This window comes from Drosophila arizonae, chromosome 2, assembly GCF_054131065.1.
Source record: "Drosophila arizonae isolate 15081-1271.41 chromosome 2, UAZ_ARI_1.0, whole genome shotgun sequence".
Taxonomy (NCBI): domain Eukaryota; kingdom Metazoa; phylum Arthropoda; class Insecta; order Diptera; family Drosophilidae; genus Drosophila; species Drosophila arizonae.
In genome coordinates, this window is record NC_142922.1 from 7,967,737 (window position 1) to 7,985,237 (window position 17,501).

Below are 17,501 nucleotides of genomic sequence, written 5' to 3' on the forward strand. Positions count from 1 at the left end.
TACAAATTGCAATAAGCTCATCTATATATATATGTTGAAGATTTGTGGGTTTACACCAAAATGTAGTTAGATCAAGAAAACATTGAAAAGTTATAAATGGTTAAAAGAATTGATTTAAGCATTTTTACGATTCTTACAAGAATTCCGAAATATTAGTATCGTTCTCTCTCCCTCTCTCTCTCTCTCTCTTTCTCTGTCTCTCTTTATAAATATATTTTATACATTTTCGAATATAAATATCCCTATCATGTGTATAGCAAAAAGTCCTGCTTGCGAATTGAAATATCAATGCAGAGCAGAATACAAGGGAAGAGCACTGAAGACAAATGCCCCGCATACCTGAGACGGCTGAAACAGGGCGAAAGAAGTAGAAGTGTAAAAAGAAGCAAGAGAAGAAAACGGCAGACATAGCTGGCAGCTGTAATAAGATCGAAGCCAGGATCAATCAGCTGCCAGGAAGCAACAGCCGCAACAAAAACAGAAACGTCGGGGTAGTAAAATACACAGCACACACACAGATACACACACATACATACATAGAGAGCCCAGAAGGCAGCTGTCGTAAACTAGGCTGAGAGCCTGCAGAGACACAGGATACAGCCAGGCATTATCCTTGAGCGCGCCAAACGAAAAGGGATAAGGCGAACAGCTGTCTGTGCCGCTAGCCTCGAGCTGTTGCCCCGTCTCCTGTTAGTGCAGCACGTAATGCCACATGCCACATGCCACACGAAACTAATCAATAATCGGGGCAGCCTGCACTAGTTGCAGCTCAGGCCAATTGGAGGCATTCCTCATTATAATTGCAAGTGCGCCGCCTGCACCGCCTTCTTCTTCCTCCTCTGCTGCTTTGTGCCACTTGGCCCGGTGGCAGGTGCGACCGCTCTCAGGTTGCAGCTGCACGACTCGAAATAACTGCGTCTTCAATTATTGATGAAGTGCCAAAGTGTTTGTCATTGAATTGCACAAACTTTAAACTGGCACAAGTGACCCGCATAAATTATGCAAATTGTCCTTCCCAAGAACTCCAAATCGCCCCCTTTCACAGAGGATCACTTTTCAAAGGGGTCTAAATGCATTCCAAATACAAATTTAGTTGAAACAAAATGCTGATTTAAATATTAATGGAGTTTTTCCTGACATATTTCTTAAGATCTTTTCACTTTGAATAGAAATCATTTTATGACTTAAGACTTTTTTGTTTGATTTCGGTCTGTTTTTAGTTTTATGTAAAATTTATAAACAAAGGCAAATAGCCAAAAGGGATCTGCCATGAGAGGAAGCCCCAAAAGCGAATAGCGTGACGGCGTGCTTCAATAAAATGTCGCCGACTTTGCTTCAATTTGCTAGATCAGGTAATATCTTTAACGGTTTTGCTGATTTAAATATTACCAAGAAACTTTTTGAAATAGCTTCTTTGACATTTCTCGGGATCCTTTCAATTTTAATAGAATATATTTTCCTATGACTATAGCTTTAGACTTTATGTTTAGTTTTTTGAAATATCAGAATTTTTGTAATATTAAATATTTATAGAGTTCTAATGGGTTTTCCTGCTGTATTTCTTTGGGTAAGTTTCGCATTCTATTTGAAAAAAGGTTCGTCTGAAGGAAGTTGGCAATAAAGGTAAAATTTATCTAATCAAATCAGCTTTTGCTTTAACGAGTCCAAACAACAATTGCCAGCCTTGGATTAACTTTTCCAACAGCTGCCAAATGGATGACACATCTTGGATAAGGCGAACAAGTTCTCAAAATAGAATCAACACTTAAAAGCGAACCGTTGCAGTGGCAGTTGCAAGTTGCAACTTGCAACATGCTGGCGACAAGGGCGCCAATTTGTGGCATAAACTAGACACGGATTGGTTAGAATTTAGGTGTGGCTTCTTACCCCGGAGAGCAGGAAACGTATTTTTAAATTGTGCGGGTATGTGGTAGCAGCAGCGGCAACTCCGACAGCTGCTGCACTGATGCCGCCGCCGACGCCGCCACCGCTGCCGCTGCCGGCCCCCAAATAGGATGGCGACGCTGAGGCAGAGCCGCCAACATATTCGATGGTAGCCGATGGCGTTGTCGAGGCGGACGAGGGCGATGAGGAGGCGGATGTCGAGTGCTGGCTATTGTTGTGATGAGAATGCGGCTGGTGATGCGAGGATTCGCGATCTCTGTCCCGCTCCCGATGCCGGCGATGCTCCCGGTGCTCGCGATGCTTGTGTCGGTGCTCCTTGTCCTTTTCACGCTTTTCGCGCTTCTTCTTCTTGTTCTTGCGGTGCTCCTTGTAGTCGGCCATCTCGATATGATTGTTGTTATTGCTCTCCGCCGTAGCGGCCATATTCACCATGGTCGCCGTAAAGTCCAGCGTGCTGCTAACTGTTGTTGCTGCCACGGCCACGGCGGGCGCCACGTCCATGGGCTGGGCATCCAGTGTGTCCATCATCATCATCTTGTATTCTGTCCGCGATCTTTGGAGAGATCACAGTTTGGGCTTCTTTTAGTTATTCAGTTTCTTTTGACTTTGTATTCTTTGTTGTTTGGCTGCAAGCCAAGTTCACGTTCTCTGTGCCTTGCCTGCTCTTTTAGCGTCAATTTTGTTTTGTGCCCTCTGTGATTAGCCGGATGGCAGGCATAGTCTTAGTGTCAATCTCAGTCTTGCTTTTGACTCTCGCGCTCACAAACTCTCCTCTCTCTCTCTCTCTCTCTCTCTGTTCTCTCTTATTGTTGTATCAATTGTTGTTGATTCGTTTTCAATATTATTATTTTGAATGCTTTTTGGGCCTCTTATTTTTATTCTTCTTTATTTTCAAATCACATTCACACGCACACACCTAAATCACGGCACGCATACGTGAGAACCAACTGGCAAAGTGTGCGTAGCCGTTGTTGTTGTTGTTGTTGTTGTTGGGGTGAATAACTTGCGTGGCGGCGACTGGGCTGGCTGGCTCTCCCTCTTTCCTTCTCTCTGTTAGCGTAAAAGACGCGCTGCGCTCTCTCTCTCCCTCTCGCTCGCTCGTGCACAGCACACACATACACAACACAGTCGACTCTTTGAATCGTTTTATTTTCTTCTTTTAGCTCCACATAAAACATACAAATTGAATTTCTTTTAGTTGGAAATTGGCTTTTTTTGACAGCGTTTAAAACATGTGCTTGGCTGGCCACGTGAACGGATTATATTTAATCAGTTTTCATACAAAAAAAAAAACAACTTCTGACTGCTGACACTGAAGGCCATAAAATGGTGCACACTTTACGCGCGTTTTATTGGTGTTATATGCAGAGCTTGCAGTAAAAACATTAACCAATTTCGACAAAAACGAACAATTACAAATGCCTCTGGTTTGCAACAATGCACAAAAACGAATACACATGCACTTCTTATGCATACACAAAAAACGACAACTTAAAAGACGAAAACCAGAACAAGCGGCGGCCGCGACAGCGTTGTGAATTGCTGGCCGTGCGGAGTTATACTAAACTCTGCTCTCCGACGATGGTTTTTGTTGCTGCAGTAGCACACGCAAACAAGACCCAGTGGGAAAACTACCTCTGAGTATATGTACCTTTTTCTGTATACCGCGGTGGTCGTTTTTGAATGCTGTGTGCACATGTATTAGTGATTACTTTAATGCCAATCTTTCCTACAGTTTTCATAGTTTTAAGAATGCTTTGAATTTATTTATATATAATTTATATTTATATTTATATATTATTTTAATTTATATATTATTTAAATTTATATATATTTATCTATATACAAAATTCTCGTATATATGTTTAAATTAGGAATAAAATTATCATCATGATTTTTGTGTTAAGAGCTTTAACTGACCCTCTTATGCTTTGCCGTACGAATGAATTAAAGAATGAGAATCTTATCTCTATTACTATATTTCTATCTACATTGTCATTCATTTGATAAGTGCCTCAGGGCTGTGCATTTCATCGCTTAGTTTCCTCCTGGGTATGCGAGCATTATGTGAGAGAGGAAAGCGCCGTTCCCAGTGGTTGTTGTTGTTGTTATCTGCAGCCGGTTTTCAGTGAGGGATTATTGACGTATGTATGTATGTATATATTGCATGTTATGTCTGCACGTAGACCAGACACACACCAACACCAATACTAACGACAACATCGTGTACAAAAACAAAATGAAGCGCATAAGAACTCCAACTCTGCGACAGCATAAAAATAAACACACATACATACAAATCAGAGAGCAAGCAAAACTTAACTGGAAAAACGTCACCCAGTGAGCAACGTGAAGAGCACAGCGATAAGACTTAGTTAGTTGTTAATTATAATATTGTTGCCTACAGAATGAATTCTGAAGAAATTTAAAGTCATCAATCGTGAATCAAGCGATTCACTATTGTAGCTCATTATAATTCCCAATCATAGACATTTTTACTTATGAATATTTACAATTGGGTGTATAATATTAGATTTTGTAAAAAAAAAAAAACAGACTCTTAATACAGATCTACAGGTCCTTCGAATACGTACATATACAAATTTATGTAAATAAACGAAGTTTTAATTGAACTGCAATCATGTCGTCGGGGGAAATGTTGATTGGGCAATAGCACATGAAGCAGAACGCGTAAAAGTGAATCTTTCAGAGCCGCTCCACACACACACAGATACAAACGCACACATCAACATAAATGCAAGCTCTAACACACAGCAAATGTCGTAATGTTGTTGATGTTGTAATAAAGACAGCAACAACAGTGACGACACTGTTATCAACGTGCAGACAGCTTCAAAATAACCAGGAAGCGAAAACGGCGAAAAGCTTAGCAAAACAAAATGAGAAACTAGATGATAACGAATAATAGAAAAAGCTCGGAAATTATTTGGTCGTTTAATTGTGCTTAATATTTATAAATGTTTTATCTGCTAAAACTGTTCCCAGCCATTCACAACTTTTGGGAACACTTTTAGATGCGCGTGAGCGCAAATAGACGAGTGAGAGAGAGAGCGAGAGCGAGAGAGAGCCCATTGCAACATACTAACAAACAAGAGGAACAACAACAACAATGAATGTATCGGCTGCACGTTCTCTTTCGTTTGCTCTCGCATCTGCGTATGTGTTTTCGTGTGCTTTATGCAATGCTGTCAACGGGGGCGGGTGCTGCATGCAGGTTAATTCTGTTGTTGTTGCTGCTGTTACTGCTGCTGCCGCCGTTGCCTGAGCCAGACAGACAGCGCCGTGAACGATTGAAGAAGACAAAAACAGGAAAATGAAAAATAATTGAATTGTAAGACGATGTTTACAGGAGAACGAGGTGGTGCTGGCAGTCCGAGACCCACAAACCTGCAACCACCAGACACTGGCAATTGGCAATAAATAAAAGAAGAAGATGATTATTTGCAGCTGGAGTGGAGAGAGCGAGAGGTAGTACAATTTGTGATGCAAATAAATGGAAATACAAAGCCCGAAAAATCATGGGGTAGAAAAGAAACGTAAGGAAAAAAATGTTAAGTGGCATTTACCTGGCGACGAAGAGCAATACGGGGAGCTGTTGCAGCTCGACTGAGCGTGCCTGTTTTACAAAACAAACAACGCAAAGCGACTGGAAAATGGGAACGGCTCACAAACATTGCCGTTGCATAGCCAACGGTTTGTCGTGCTCCTTGGCACTCCACCGCTCACCGGCTCTATTGACTGTCATCAAATCAAAGAAGGTGGCAAAGAGCACAATAATGGCGCCGGATTGTAACGTACAAAGTTGGAAAATTAATATTAATATTCAGCTGTTGTCGTTGTTGTTTCTGCTGTTGTTGTTGTTGTTGCTGTGGTCGCTGGGGCAACAAAGAAATTTAGTTGTGAAGCAAGCGACAGCAATATGGCATGCTTAATTAACCGACCCGACAATTTGAGCCATATAATATGCATTAATGCATATGCATCAGACTGTTGCCCAAGCAGACCAAATCAAGCCAGGCAGGTGCTTGACGCTGATGCTGCTGCTCCCGCTGGTGGTGCCGCTCATATTAGGGTTTTATGTGTGCTCTGCTTAGGTCATTCAACTGCATCAACAAAAAAGGGCAACAGGAGTAAACAGGGCGAAATGCGTATAAATATTTGTTCAGGCCACGTTTCAGCTTTGTGCACGCGGCACTAAATCAACTCATTTCAAAAGACTTATACTTCAATCAACAAAAATGCATAAAGTGCCAGTGGTTAGGCAAATATATTTCAAAGATCAAATTTTTATTAAAAATGTCAACAGTCAAATAAATATTTGCAATGCACACACACCCATACACACCCACACCCACACGCAAAGCGCACATTGTTTTTGGGTGGGAACAGTTTGTAATAACATAGAGCAGAGTTACTATGAGAGAGCTGTTAATTGACTTAACAGCCATTTAACAGAGAGCAGCCTTGATTAGTTGAAAAGAGCGTTAACAGCGATCAATGTTTCAACAGTTTCTTTTTCGCTTTCCTACTCTCAAAACTCAACTATCAGAAAGTGTAGATGCCAATCAAGCAATGTTTGACGTCATAAAAGTAATATGTACGACAATAAAACGCACGCAGCACACGTGTCGTGCCTATGAATTTGACAAATGCAATGAAAGGAGGACGTCCGCCCGACTAACGGCACTACGCACCCACTGCCAAAAAAGGTGTTGATTTTGCTACCGGGTAAACCCGCGTGAAGGTCTGCCGTTACTCAGCTGGGTGGTGTTAAAAAAAAAAATTTTTTTTAATTGCATTCGGAAATTTTTATGTCACTATTTTATATTTATGACTTCTCAGAGACCAAATCAGTTAAGCCAAGGGCACAATGTCAGTTTTATAAGATTCTCTGCAGGTGGTGTGAGAGCAAAAATCATTGTATCCTTCTCTCTTATAACTCTGGTATAAGAGTGCTTGACTGTGTGTGAGCAATAGTCGAATATCAATTTTGACAAGCACCTATAATTGAATACAGTTCCGGGTGACAAATTTATAACTTATCACCCACCACCCGTTGGGCACAGACGGCGACGATGTCTCTACCACCACCACCACCACCACCAACACCGCTACCACCACCACAGAACTGCAAGTAACGCAGCATGAGGTCCTTCCGTTTATGATTATTATATTTTCGTATACACTTTCATACGCGGGCATTATACTGGTGATATGGGAAAAGTCAGTTGTTTTTTTAAAACTCGAGTTGGAGTCAATTGATCCAAGTACATATAACATCGAAATGATCCATGGAAGCTAAAGTTGATCTATGTTGAATTTATGTTACAGCCCTTCTAGAGAATCACATTTATATGATTTTCTTTTGGATATAAGGGTATAAAATCTTCGCTCTATAGGGTTTGACATTTGCAGTATGTGAAATTGCCGCTAGTTTTTGATTGTAATTCTCTTGTTCACAATAAATTGCAATTTCAACTTTATAACTAGTAATTTGTTAGCTCAAGTGTGATCAACTTGAAAAACAGCCCCACATGAAATCGATATTTGTGGTCATTAAATAAAATGCAGTCACGTAAAAGAGACTGATGTGTCTAGGATAAATCAGATTATATCAATCAAATTACAAATGGGTTTTCTCTGGACTCGAGTCAATCAGTCACTCGATTTGCTTACCTGCTCTTATGTGTTACTTAACATAATTTATTTGTATTTCATAATCAAAATCTCTATAATGTATACATACGCATTTCAACAACGCATAAATCCGTTCGCGCCACAGATCACAAGATATTAAAGATTAATTAAAGCCAAAAGGGAACTTTAGATATGTATATATACATGTATACAGATGAACTATATTTAGAGCCCATCGGCATAGTCATCCGCGTTGTTTATCAATCAGAATAGGTTAAGAGCTGTTCGCATGTGTCATATGTGCAAAAATTTCAAAATTGAATCACTCGAAAATAGATGCTGACTAGGTGGATGGATCTAAAAATATAGCATAGCTACGTATCGAACAGCGCAAACAACGATCGTATCGAGCAACACACCTGGCTACAAACGACCTCAGACAATTTATTTCATTTATTTTTGCTATTGAAAACATTATTTCAACAAAAATACATGTGTATAATATAAATGTCTCTTATGAATATGGCATCGAATGAATGTGCCGCCTGCTGCCTGCTGCCTGCTGGCATAGCAACGTCAACTATTTTGTATTTATTTCGTGGTCAACGTCATACTGCGAGGGAAATCAGCAAATCTGATCGACTAGCAGATACGCTTTAGCAAGCGGAGATATGTGAAGAGAGAGTTTAGATTAGATACAAGTATTTATGTACTCAATTATAGACAAGTGTTCGATAGATAGTTATCTCTTTAAAAAAGTTGCTTGGTTTTAATGTAACAATTATATTATGTGCATATATTGTCAAAATTTCAACAAGCTAAAAAGAAAATTCTTGGGAATTTAAGAAAACTATAAAAAATCGAAGTCTGTTACAAAAGTTTGTGCATAACTATTATACCTTTTCATATGACTACAGAGTATAATAATTACCAAAAATAGCCACAGGTATATGTAGCATATAAGCACATTCAGGTAGATTTGAGATACCTTGTGATCAAGGCACTCCATATTCATCGAAATTTCGCTAATTATATTTTATATGTTTCATATCAAAAGTTTCATATAAAGGATATTAACTGAAGGCGTTCGAATTTCCATTTAGACAACTTTGAACTTTCTTATACAAATATAAAAGTAAGATAAAGTATGTATGATTAATTTTTTTATTTATGTTTGAGTTATTTTTATTTTATTTTATTTTATTTTTTTTGTTGACTTTAAGTTATAGACGATGGAAGATGCAAATAATGTGATTTCATTTAATTCAAAAAAATAATAGAGCATATATATTTTCACTTAAGATCTAAACATTTTTAAATGGCTGACACACTTCATTAGTTCGCTAATATACTGCACTTAATCCATAGGGTATATGAAACGTTTCATATAGTATAGAAGAAGCTCTGAAAGATTTGTAAATAATTTTTGAAAAATGTTCACTTGATGACGCTCAAACGTCGCTATGTGATTAGTTCAAAAGCATTTTTTTTTTTTTTTTCACATTTCAAAAATGTGAAATGACAAGAAATTCCAATATTTCAATACTTTGACCAAAGAACATAAAGAAATAGGAACAGCTCAAGAGTATAGTTAAGAGTGAGCATTGAAAATCGAGCGGTTTTGGCCATACATACCGTCATAGCAACGAACCAGATCTCTTGAGTGAAAAACTTAAAGTTCAAGAAGAAGCTTTTACACTCAGTAGTCAAAAAGTTTTCTCACGCTCTCTCTTGAAATGCAGCATATTAGCATCATATTTATATTTAGAAAATCGTTTCGAATACGGTTATGGAACATGCTTGAGCAACCCAAATGAGAACTCTGAGTATACAAATGATGTATATATATATATGTATATATATATATATATATATAAATATATATATCTGCCGACGTCGAAACTTAAGTATAGCCATAGAATGTTGAGCAATTATTTTGTACACGAAGTCGGTCGATCGGTCGGCTGCTAAATATAGACCATATTGTATGGCTCAATCTCTCGCAGAACTAGAAAACAAACACCCACTAAAACTAATTACTCAGGTATGCCGACATAGCCAATTAATTAAAAAAATAATAATAACTATAATCAAATTATGTGCAAAGTTCGAAAATAAGAAATTCCAAAAGAATGAAAGAAAAAAAAAAAAAAAAAAAAAACATTCCATTTGTTTCCATGGAACCCACTGGGGCATATATTATTGGATGTTATAATGTGTTTGTGTGTGCGTATTGTATATAGAGCGAGTCCAAACATTGCTCATGGATTAGAATTAGAATTAGAAAAAAAATGAAACCGAATAATTGGAAAAAAATATATCATCAAGATTTCGAAAGTACTTATAACATATAAACTAAATAAGCTAAATATACATAAATATATCATCATCATCATCATTTTCATTTATCAATTATCATAATCATAAACATAGGAGCAATAGCTCTATAGTATAATTCTGCTTTTATATTGGAGCATTTTCGAAATAGATAATAATAATAATAATAAAATAAAAGCGACTGCAGTTCGATCTCTGTTAGTCTCAGCGCGGTACAGTTGCCTGTTAGAAATGTTAGCTGCAACTGTAGCGCTCTGTTAGCCTGCATTTCATTTCTGTTTCTATTATAATAATTATAATAAATGTTTTCAAAATTTATGATCTTTGTTTATATTATGCTTTTGCCTGTGCCATTGTCGCTTGATTCGTTAGTTACCGTTCGATAGTTAATTTCGTATTATTTCTTTTAAGCTTTTCTCTCGTAAGTTTTCAACTTCAATATATATTTTTTTGTGGTTTTCTTAAATTTCTTTTATTCTTTTTTTTGTGTGAAACTTTTTTCATTTTTGTTTTTTTGTTGTTTTTGTTCCATAAAGCTTATTTCTCACATAACCTAAGACAAAAACGTTAGCAGTTTCTGCATTTCGTTCAATCAAAAAATCGTTGGAAACCGAAGACTAATATTAGCTAGCATTGCGGATGGAGTTAAGTGAAGAGTTTTACAATTTTTTTTTTTTTTTCATTCATGGGATAGATTAAAACAAGTATGGTAAATCGGAACGATTGTTGCTGGATAATATTGGATGATTGGGTAAGTTAGGGGTATTTTAAAGGGCATTTAGAACGTTGTCAAAGCGCCCGCGCCGAGGCCGTAGCCCACGCCCTTGGGTCCGAAGTTGCGGCTGTAGCAGGAGCGGCAGTAGATGTCGCCATCGGGTCCGTCATTGAGGTTCGTGGAGTCCAGAGACTTGCGGCAATCGGAGCAGTAGAAGCAGCGCTTGTGCCAAATGCGACTCTTGCTGATCATCTGTTCGGCGGCAAAGACGGCAAAGCCGCAGCGGGGACAACCGCCGGACGTCTTCTGGCCATTCAGTGGACCGCCATCGGGAAACTGAATGGTGGACTCGCCGCTGGTGGAGACCAGGGTGGGGGCATGTCCATAGCCAAAGCCCTTGGGGCCGTACCGCTTGCCGTAGCAGGCCTTGCAGTAAATGTCGCCATCGGGGCCATCGCAGGCCAGCACCGAGTCGAGTGGACGATGGCAATCGGTGCAGCTGTAGCACTTTTTGTGCCACATCTTGCCCTTGGAGAGCTGCTGCTCGGCGGCAAAGACGGCGCCGCCGCAGCGTGGGCAGCCCTCGCCTTCGGGCGCCTTGATCGAGGTGGTGTCCGGATTGATGAACGGGCGACTTGAGCTGATCTGTTCCTCAGTCAAGCCATCCGTCTGCAGGAAACCAGAGCCGCAGGCGAAGCCATAGCCATGTGGGCCCCACTTCTTGCCATAGCAGGTCCTGCAGTAGACGTCGCCATCGGGCCCATCACTGGCATTGATCGAGTCCAGAGTCTTGTGGCAGTCTTTGCAGTTGTAGCACTTCTTGTGCCACTCACGGCCCTTGGACAGCTTCTGCTCGGCGGCAAAGACGGCGCCGCCGCAACGCGGACAGCCCTCGCCGGGACGTGCCCTAATCCTGTCCACCTCGATGGCGGCACGCATCGATGGTGCACCATCGTCGGTGGCATAGCAATCCGACTGGAGGGCGCCGCCGCCCTGGCCATAGCCATAGCCCTTGGGTCCGAACTGCTTGGCATAGCAGCCCTTGCAGTAGATGTTCTTGTCGGGCGCCTCGCAGCAGAGGATCGAGTCGAGGCCCTTCTTGCAGGTGCCGCACTTGAAGCACTCCTTGTGCCAGGCGCGTCCGCGCGCCAACATCTGTTCGGCGGCATAGACATAGCCGCCGCATCTGGGGCAGCCCTCGCCCTCCGGCGCCCGGGCAATGGCGCGTGGCTCAAGCCGAGCACCGTTCCTCACCACATCGCCGTTCTGGAACTGTGCGCCATTGTCCATGGAGAGTGTGCCGGCGCCGGTGCCAAAGCCGTAGCCCTTCGGTCCGTATTTGCGTCCGTGGCACACCTTGCAGTACAGCTCCCGATCGTGCTCTGAGCAATTGGTCGAGTCCAAGGATTTGTTGCACATGGAGCATTTGAAGCAATTCTTGTGGAATACATAGCCGCCAGCCAGGCGCTCCTCAGCGGCGTACACGCTCTTGCCGCAACGCGGGCATTTGGGGGACTCGATCGGTTGTAGGGGCATTCTGCGACTGTATTTGTTGTTTTAGTTCTTGTTTGTTGTTGTTGTACTCGGACTTGAGGTATGTTGAGGATATTCCCTTTCTGATTGCAATCAAACTGAGCTCTAACCACGACTTGGGGTACGATTATCTGTATCTATGTATATTATATGCTTATTATCTGAAAGTGCAAACAGAGAGCAAAAGATTCAACATACAGTGCCTGCATCGTCTCGATCGTTGCGGCGTTGGAAAGCGAATTGAAGCTAAGCTGTGGTAATTGTGGTGGTGGTGGCTTTAATTTTAGTGGTGTTGATAGAGATGAGCGCGTTGATGATTTAGTTGCTGCATGAGATGAAAAGTAGCATGTGCATAAACTCTAGCCAAAGTTGTTGAACACATCGTTTTTAGTACATGTATGAAATCCGTTTGTGTGTTGTTTTTTATTAGTTTAAGATTTCATTGATATTTTAGTACATGTACTAAACAATGCAATTAATATGTTATTCGTGTTTCCCATAGTATTTATGCTAGAATTTGTTTGTTTGTTTGTAAAGTTGTGCTAGAGTCATTTCTACATACTTTTAGTACATGTTGGGAAACTAATATTTGCACCTTATATTTTCATATACAGCTTTCATTAAAACTGATTGATTGCCCTAAGTGTATTTGAAGTTTTTTATTAAATATTGCATTTTAGTACATGCAGTAAAATAATTTTGTTTGTATAAGTCTGTAATTTTACTCGGGAAAATATCCATTTAAATATATGTTATTCCGTTAACTGTCTCAAATCTGAAATCGGAATCCTAAGCAAATGGTGTTTGTGTATTTTAGTACACGTGCCAAATAACATTCATTTATGCATTTATGAAGTATAATCATGCTTAAAAAGATTAGCTTACACCATTTACTAAATAAATAATGATTTAAGCTCTATCTTATAATGAATGTAATGCATCTCTTAGTACATGTACTAAAACGAACTAAATGACCAACTGTGTAAGAAATCATAGTTCTAATGCTTCATATGCCTAATGCATGTACTAAAATGATGAGGGTAACGATTGCAAGTCCTACTAAACGTGAGTCAGATCCTAATTTTGCCAATTTCGAGCAGATAATCTCTTTTATTGTCGCCTGTCATAAATCACAATTGGATACGTCCATTGTCTCTATGCTAATGAGTTTATTTTGAAGATGAAAATTACCCAACGGACAGCAAGTCCACCTACGTAATGAAAACACGCGCACATCTATAGTATACATCAAATTTATGAACAGCAAATGGAAAACGTATGAAATGTCTTTAAAATAAATTCATGTATTTGTTGCCAGCAAACAAATTGTTGAGCTATAGAATGTGTATCTGTAGCTGAGCGAAATTTTTTTTCTTTAAAAATAACACAGGTGAATATGAACACTGCCCGATGACAAACCCATTTTCCGACCCGCCTGACTCACTCTCCCAGCACCCAGTGTCAGTTTTTGTAGCTGTCTTCATTGTACAGTGGGTGACAAATGTATGCATGCATGAAGTTGTATTAGATGTGCTGGTATATGAAATAGAGCTGTTTACATTTGTTAACTGCTGAACAGATATCGGTTAAAAGCACGCTATTCTATATACATATATATATATCTGTGATAATATATAGATATGTATATTTGTGTATGGGGAGGAACAGCACCTACATCGATCGACACAAACACCACACACGAAAGAACTGAGAACTGAACTGGAAGATTGCTCAACGCAAACTAATCTATAGAATTGTGAGTGCACACGGCACACGGCGCTGAGAATTCCCATGTTTCAGTTTTATTCGAAAAATTTGTGCTTTTCTTTTTCAGTTTTTTTTATACCCTGAACCCATTGAAAATGGGAAATCAGGGTATAATGGTTTTGTGAAAAAGTATGTAACGGGCAGAAGGAGGCGTGGCAGACCCCACAAAGTATATATATTCTTGATCAGGGCGACGAGCTGAGTCGATATAGCCCTGTCCGTCTGTCCGTCCGTCCGTCCGTCCGTCCGTCCGTCCGTCCGTCCGTCCGTCCGTCCGTCCGTCCGTCCGTATGAGTGCGTCGATCTCAGAAGTTATAAGAGCTAGAGAGCTGAAATTTGGCATGCATACTCGTGAGTACCATACGCAGTACGAGTTTGCTTTATTTTTTCGATAATTTGTCCGATAACTTTTTTATCGAGAATAATCGAAAAATTGATTTTGTTTTTTTAGCCTAATTTGAACATTTTTAGAGATGGAGTCTTCAAATTTGCGTTGTATATAAAGGTAATCGATACAAAGATTTTGTAATTTACAGATTTTGGATACCACGCCCCCTTCTCCCCAAATTTGTAAAAAACGCATTTCAAGTACTAGAGACTTGGGCTTTGGAATGTGCACACATATTTACCATATGATTACGCTCTAAAAGTTTCATTAAGATCGTATGTCTACAAAAGAAGTTATTCAACAAATAAATTCTCATAATATTGCCCACACTGCAGCGCAGCCCAAGCGCAGTCGCTGCGTACTGCGCAGTTAGCAGAGCGCAGGCTTATGCGTGCGTGTTGATGCATGTGTATGTATGTGTGCATAAAAGAAGTGCAGAATGAATAGAATATCAGCTTGGAGGGTTCAGGGTATCTCCTAGTCGAGCAGTCTCGACTGGAGCTTTCTTACTTGTTTCTTTTTCGGTTTCATTTGAGAAACTTTAGATGCGGAACAATTTTCATCTAATATCTCGCCAGAGAGTGGGATGGAAATATGAATGTGTGCGTAGCTCTGCCACGTCGATGTGTGTGTGCGTGTGTATCTCAACAGCAGCCAAGGCAGCGGCGTCTGTGGTTTTTCAACTTGTTCTACACACATCACACACACACATAAACAAACACACATGCTCACACACGAGTTTGAAAAGTTTTTCATTTCACATCATTCGCTCGATTCTCTTATTTTTTTGTATGCGGTAACAGGGCGAAAATGTTGTGCGAAAATTCTTCGTACGCTTGTGCGAATTTGAAATGGGGGAAACTGCATTATCATGATTAGCTAATTCAATGCAAAGACGAATCGTTCAATAAATTGTTTACACTCTCTGTTCAGGGTCTGATCCATAAAGGTCAAGTGGCAGGTGTGTTGTCTGATCTCTAAAACGTTCACATGGATAAATAGTTGCAACGTTTTCCCAGTTACGCACAATCAATTTTCACTATATAAAGCCAGAGGAGGCTAGGAGGCTAGGCCAGGCTAGGCTAGTTGGCCAGTTAGACCATCTGTGCACTCTGGGCCAAAAGCTAGTTCACTAAAAAACAGATCTATAAATACGAGTTCGTGGGAAATGTTTTTCTTTTTTCGTTACATTGCCCCAATGGAGCCAGCTACATTTTTCTTTTACGTTATTTTCCGTCGCTTTTCCTCGTTTTTTCTTTCTTCTCTTTTTTATGTGTGTGGTGTCAAAATGTGTGCCAAATTTTCTATAATTAAACTTCATCATATGCAGTTCTTGATTTTATTTCTTTGTGGCAGCTTTTTACCGATATTTGTTCACAAGTTTTATCTGTATGAAAATGAATTGCAGAAACTCTCGAATAAATATACATATATACATGTATGTGTATTTACTTTTCGTTCGTTATAATAAAAATTCGCAAAAAAACGTATTTTTGTTTTCTTAATTTGTAGTTAGAGCCTTTTGGCTTCGATTAGCAACGATTTTCGACTGAGCGGGCTAGAAAATTGTCAACTTTTTGTTGGGGGCCGCTACCCTGGCGCTATGTGGACTCTGAGAATATATCTGTCTGCACACGGCACAACGGATAGCGACAGCGAAATGCTTGTCGTCTTAGCCAAACGATAGGGATGACTATATAGTCGACAAACAACAACGATATCAGCAGCAACACCAAAGGCAGCAACAACAACAACAACAGCGAGACGAACAACAAATCAAAATGTTGTATAGTATAAGACATAGTCAATGCGATCATTGCCGTAAATTTGATCAGAAACAACAAATAAATAAATGAATGAATAACGAATTTCGACGACTTTTCCAGCAGATATTTACTTGTTTGAAGGCAAGGAATGTGTCATTGGTTACCCTGTAATAATATTTAATAGTGCATATATATGACTCTTTCTCAAGTACAGTCGAGTGTAAGTAAAACAATGAGTATCTATTGATCATCAGCTTTCAATATTGTTCTGTGTTAATATTACACATTTGCATTTAATTAAAATTTAAAATTCATCATTCCCACACACACCACTTTCATATTAGAAGCAAAATTAATGGGACATGGTCCACGTCAATGCACATCAATCACATCGAAAAATAGAAAATAGCAAATTCATCTATGTGAATATTGATGGAATAGAGGAGGCATCCAACAAAAATACACACCATAACTGAGGCAAACTCAGAATAGTTGCATTTCTCAATCATAAATAAGCAAATACCCTGTGCTATTGCAGAAGATAAAGAAATCTATAGAGAATTTCAATATGAGGTATATAGACCATAAACGATTTTTAATTCGATTTCATTGAGCTATGAACAGTGTAAATTTAAAAACAGTTCATTTAACAGAAGTGAGCATTAACAGACACATAGTATGTTAACATAAAGTCACTCTCATAAGAAAAAAGCTGTTTAAGAGACCGCCAATATTCTAATAGGATAATAGAGCAAAAACTGAGAGTTTAACAGAAATGTTAGTTAACATGAAGGGCATTAAACACCTACTGACCGTATTAACAGTAGTATAGGAGCAACTTAACATAGTGCAATAAGTTGAAGATTGTTAAAAACGAAATCAATTTGCAATTGTTCAAGTGTGATTTTGTTAGATTTTGGATTTAAATATTCTCTTAATTCATAATTGAATTAAACCTAAACTACAAGTTGAATACATTCGGTATACCGAATACTAAATATGTAGCTTGTTAATATTTATCTTAGGTCAATAATATATATAAAACATACATTTATGTCATAGTAGATACGTCTCAATAGGTTTTAATAAGTTGCAATAATATTAAGATTTAATCAAAATAACCTGAGGTGATCACAAGACATATTCTTTTTTAGAGTCACGCCCCTTTTACATATTGTAGCGAAATTATAATACTCCTTATCAATTGGTATACAAATATATAGAGGGTATTGTCGAAAAACACGAATTTCTCGAACATTTCTTTCAGGTATGCCCACATATTTTCCACATACATTGAGCTGCGCACCTTGTGCTTGACGTTTTACATATATGTATGTATTTATATAAATATATGTATTTTTTCTTTCCGAAAGGTGTATGCATTAATAATTGCATTTCTACTTATAAATATGATACGAAAGTTGGTAAAGCG

The 17,501-nt window shown here is 39.2% G+C and overlaps 2 protein-coding genes across 9 annotated transcripts in view; both read right to left on the reverse strand.

The window, feature by feature from the left end:
• The window catches only part of Alh (coiled coil domain containing protein Alhambra), a 31,207-nt gene that overhangs the window by 8,026 nt on the left and 5,680 nt on the right, over positions 1-17,501 (reverse strand). The window lies entirely within an intron of this gene.
• Positions 9,732-15,915, reverse strand: Mlp84B (Muscle LIM protein at 84B). 5 transcript variants are annotated; one of them, XM_018018550.2, is made up of 2 exons: positions 15,756-15,915; positions 9,732-12,309 (listed from the first exon to the last, which is right to left on the reverse strand). In XM_018018550.2, the coding sequence occupies exon 2, from the start codon at positions 12,149-12,151 to the stop codon at positions 10,679-10,681; it is 1,473 nt and encodes a 490-aa protein (XP_017874039.1). In that variant the 5' UTR covers positions 12,152-12,309; positions 15,756-15,915; the 3' UTR covers positions 9,732-10,678. The 5 variants fall into 5 exon arrangements, with proteins under 5 accessions (XP_017874039.1, XP_089329467.1, XP_089329472.1 ...); XM_089473341.1 differs by lacking the exon at positions 15,756-15,915 and adding an exon at positions 15,668-15,686; XM_089473346.1 differs by lacking the exon at positions 15,756-15,915 and adding an exon at positions 14,814-14,832.

Coding starts and splice junctions, on each gene's coding strand:
- Mlp84B (XM_018018550.2), bottom strand. CDS start 12,151: ATGCCCCTACAACCGATCGAGTCCCCCAAATGCCCGCGTTGCGGCAAG.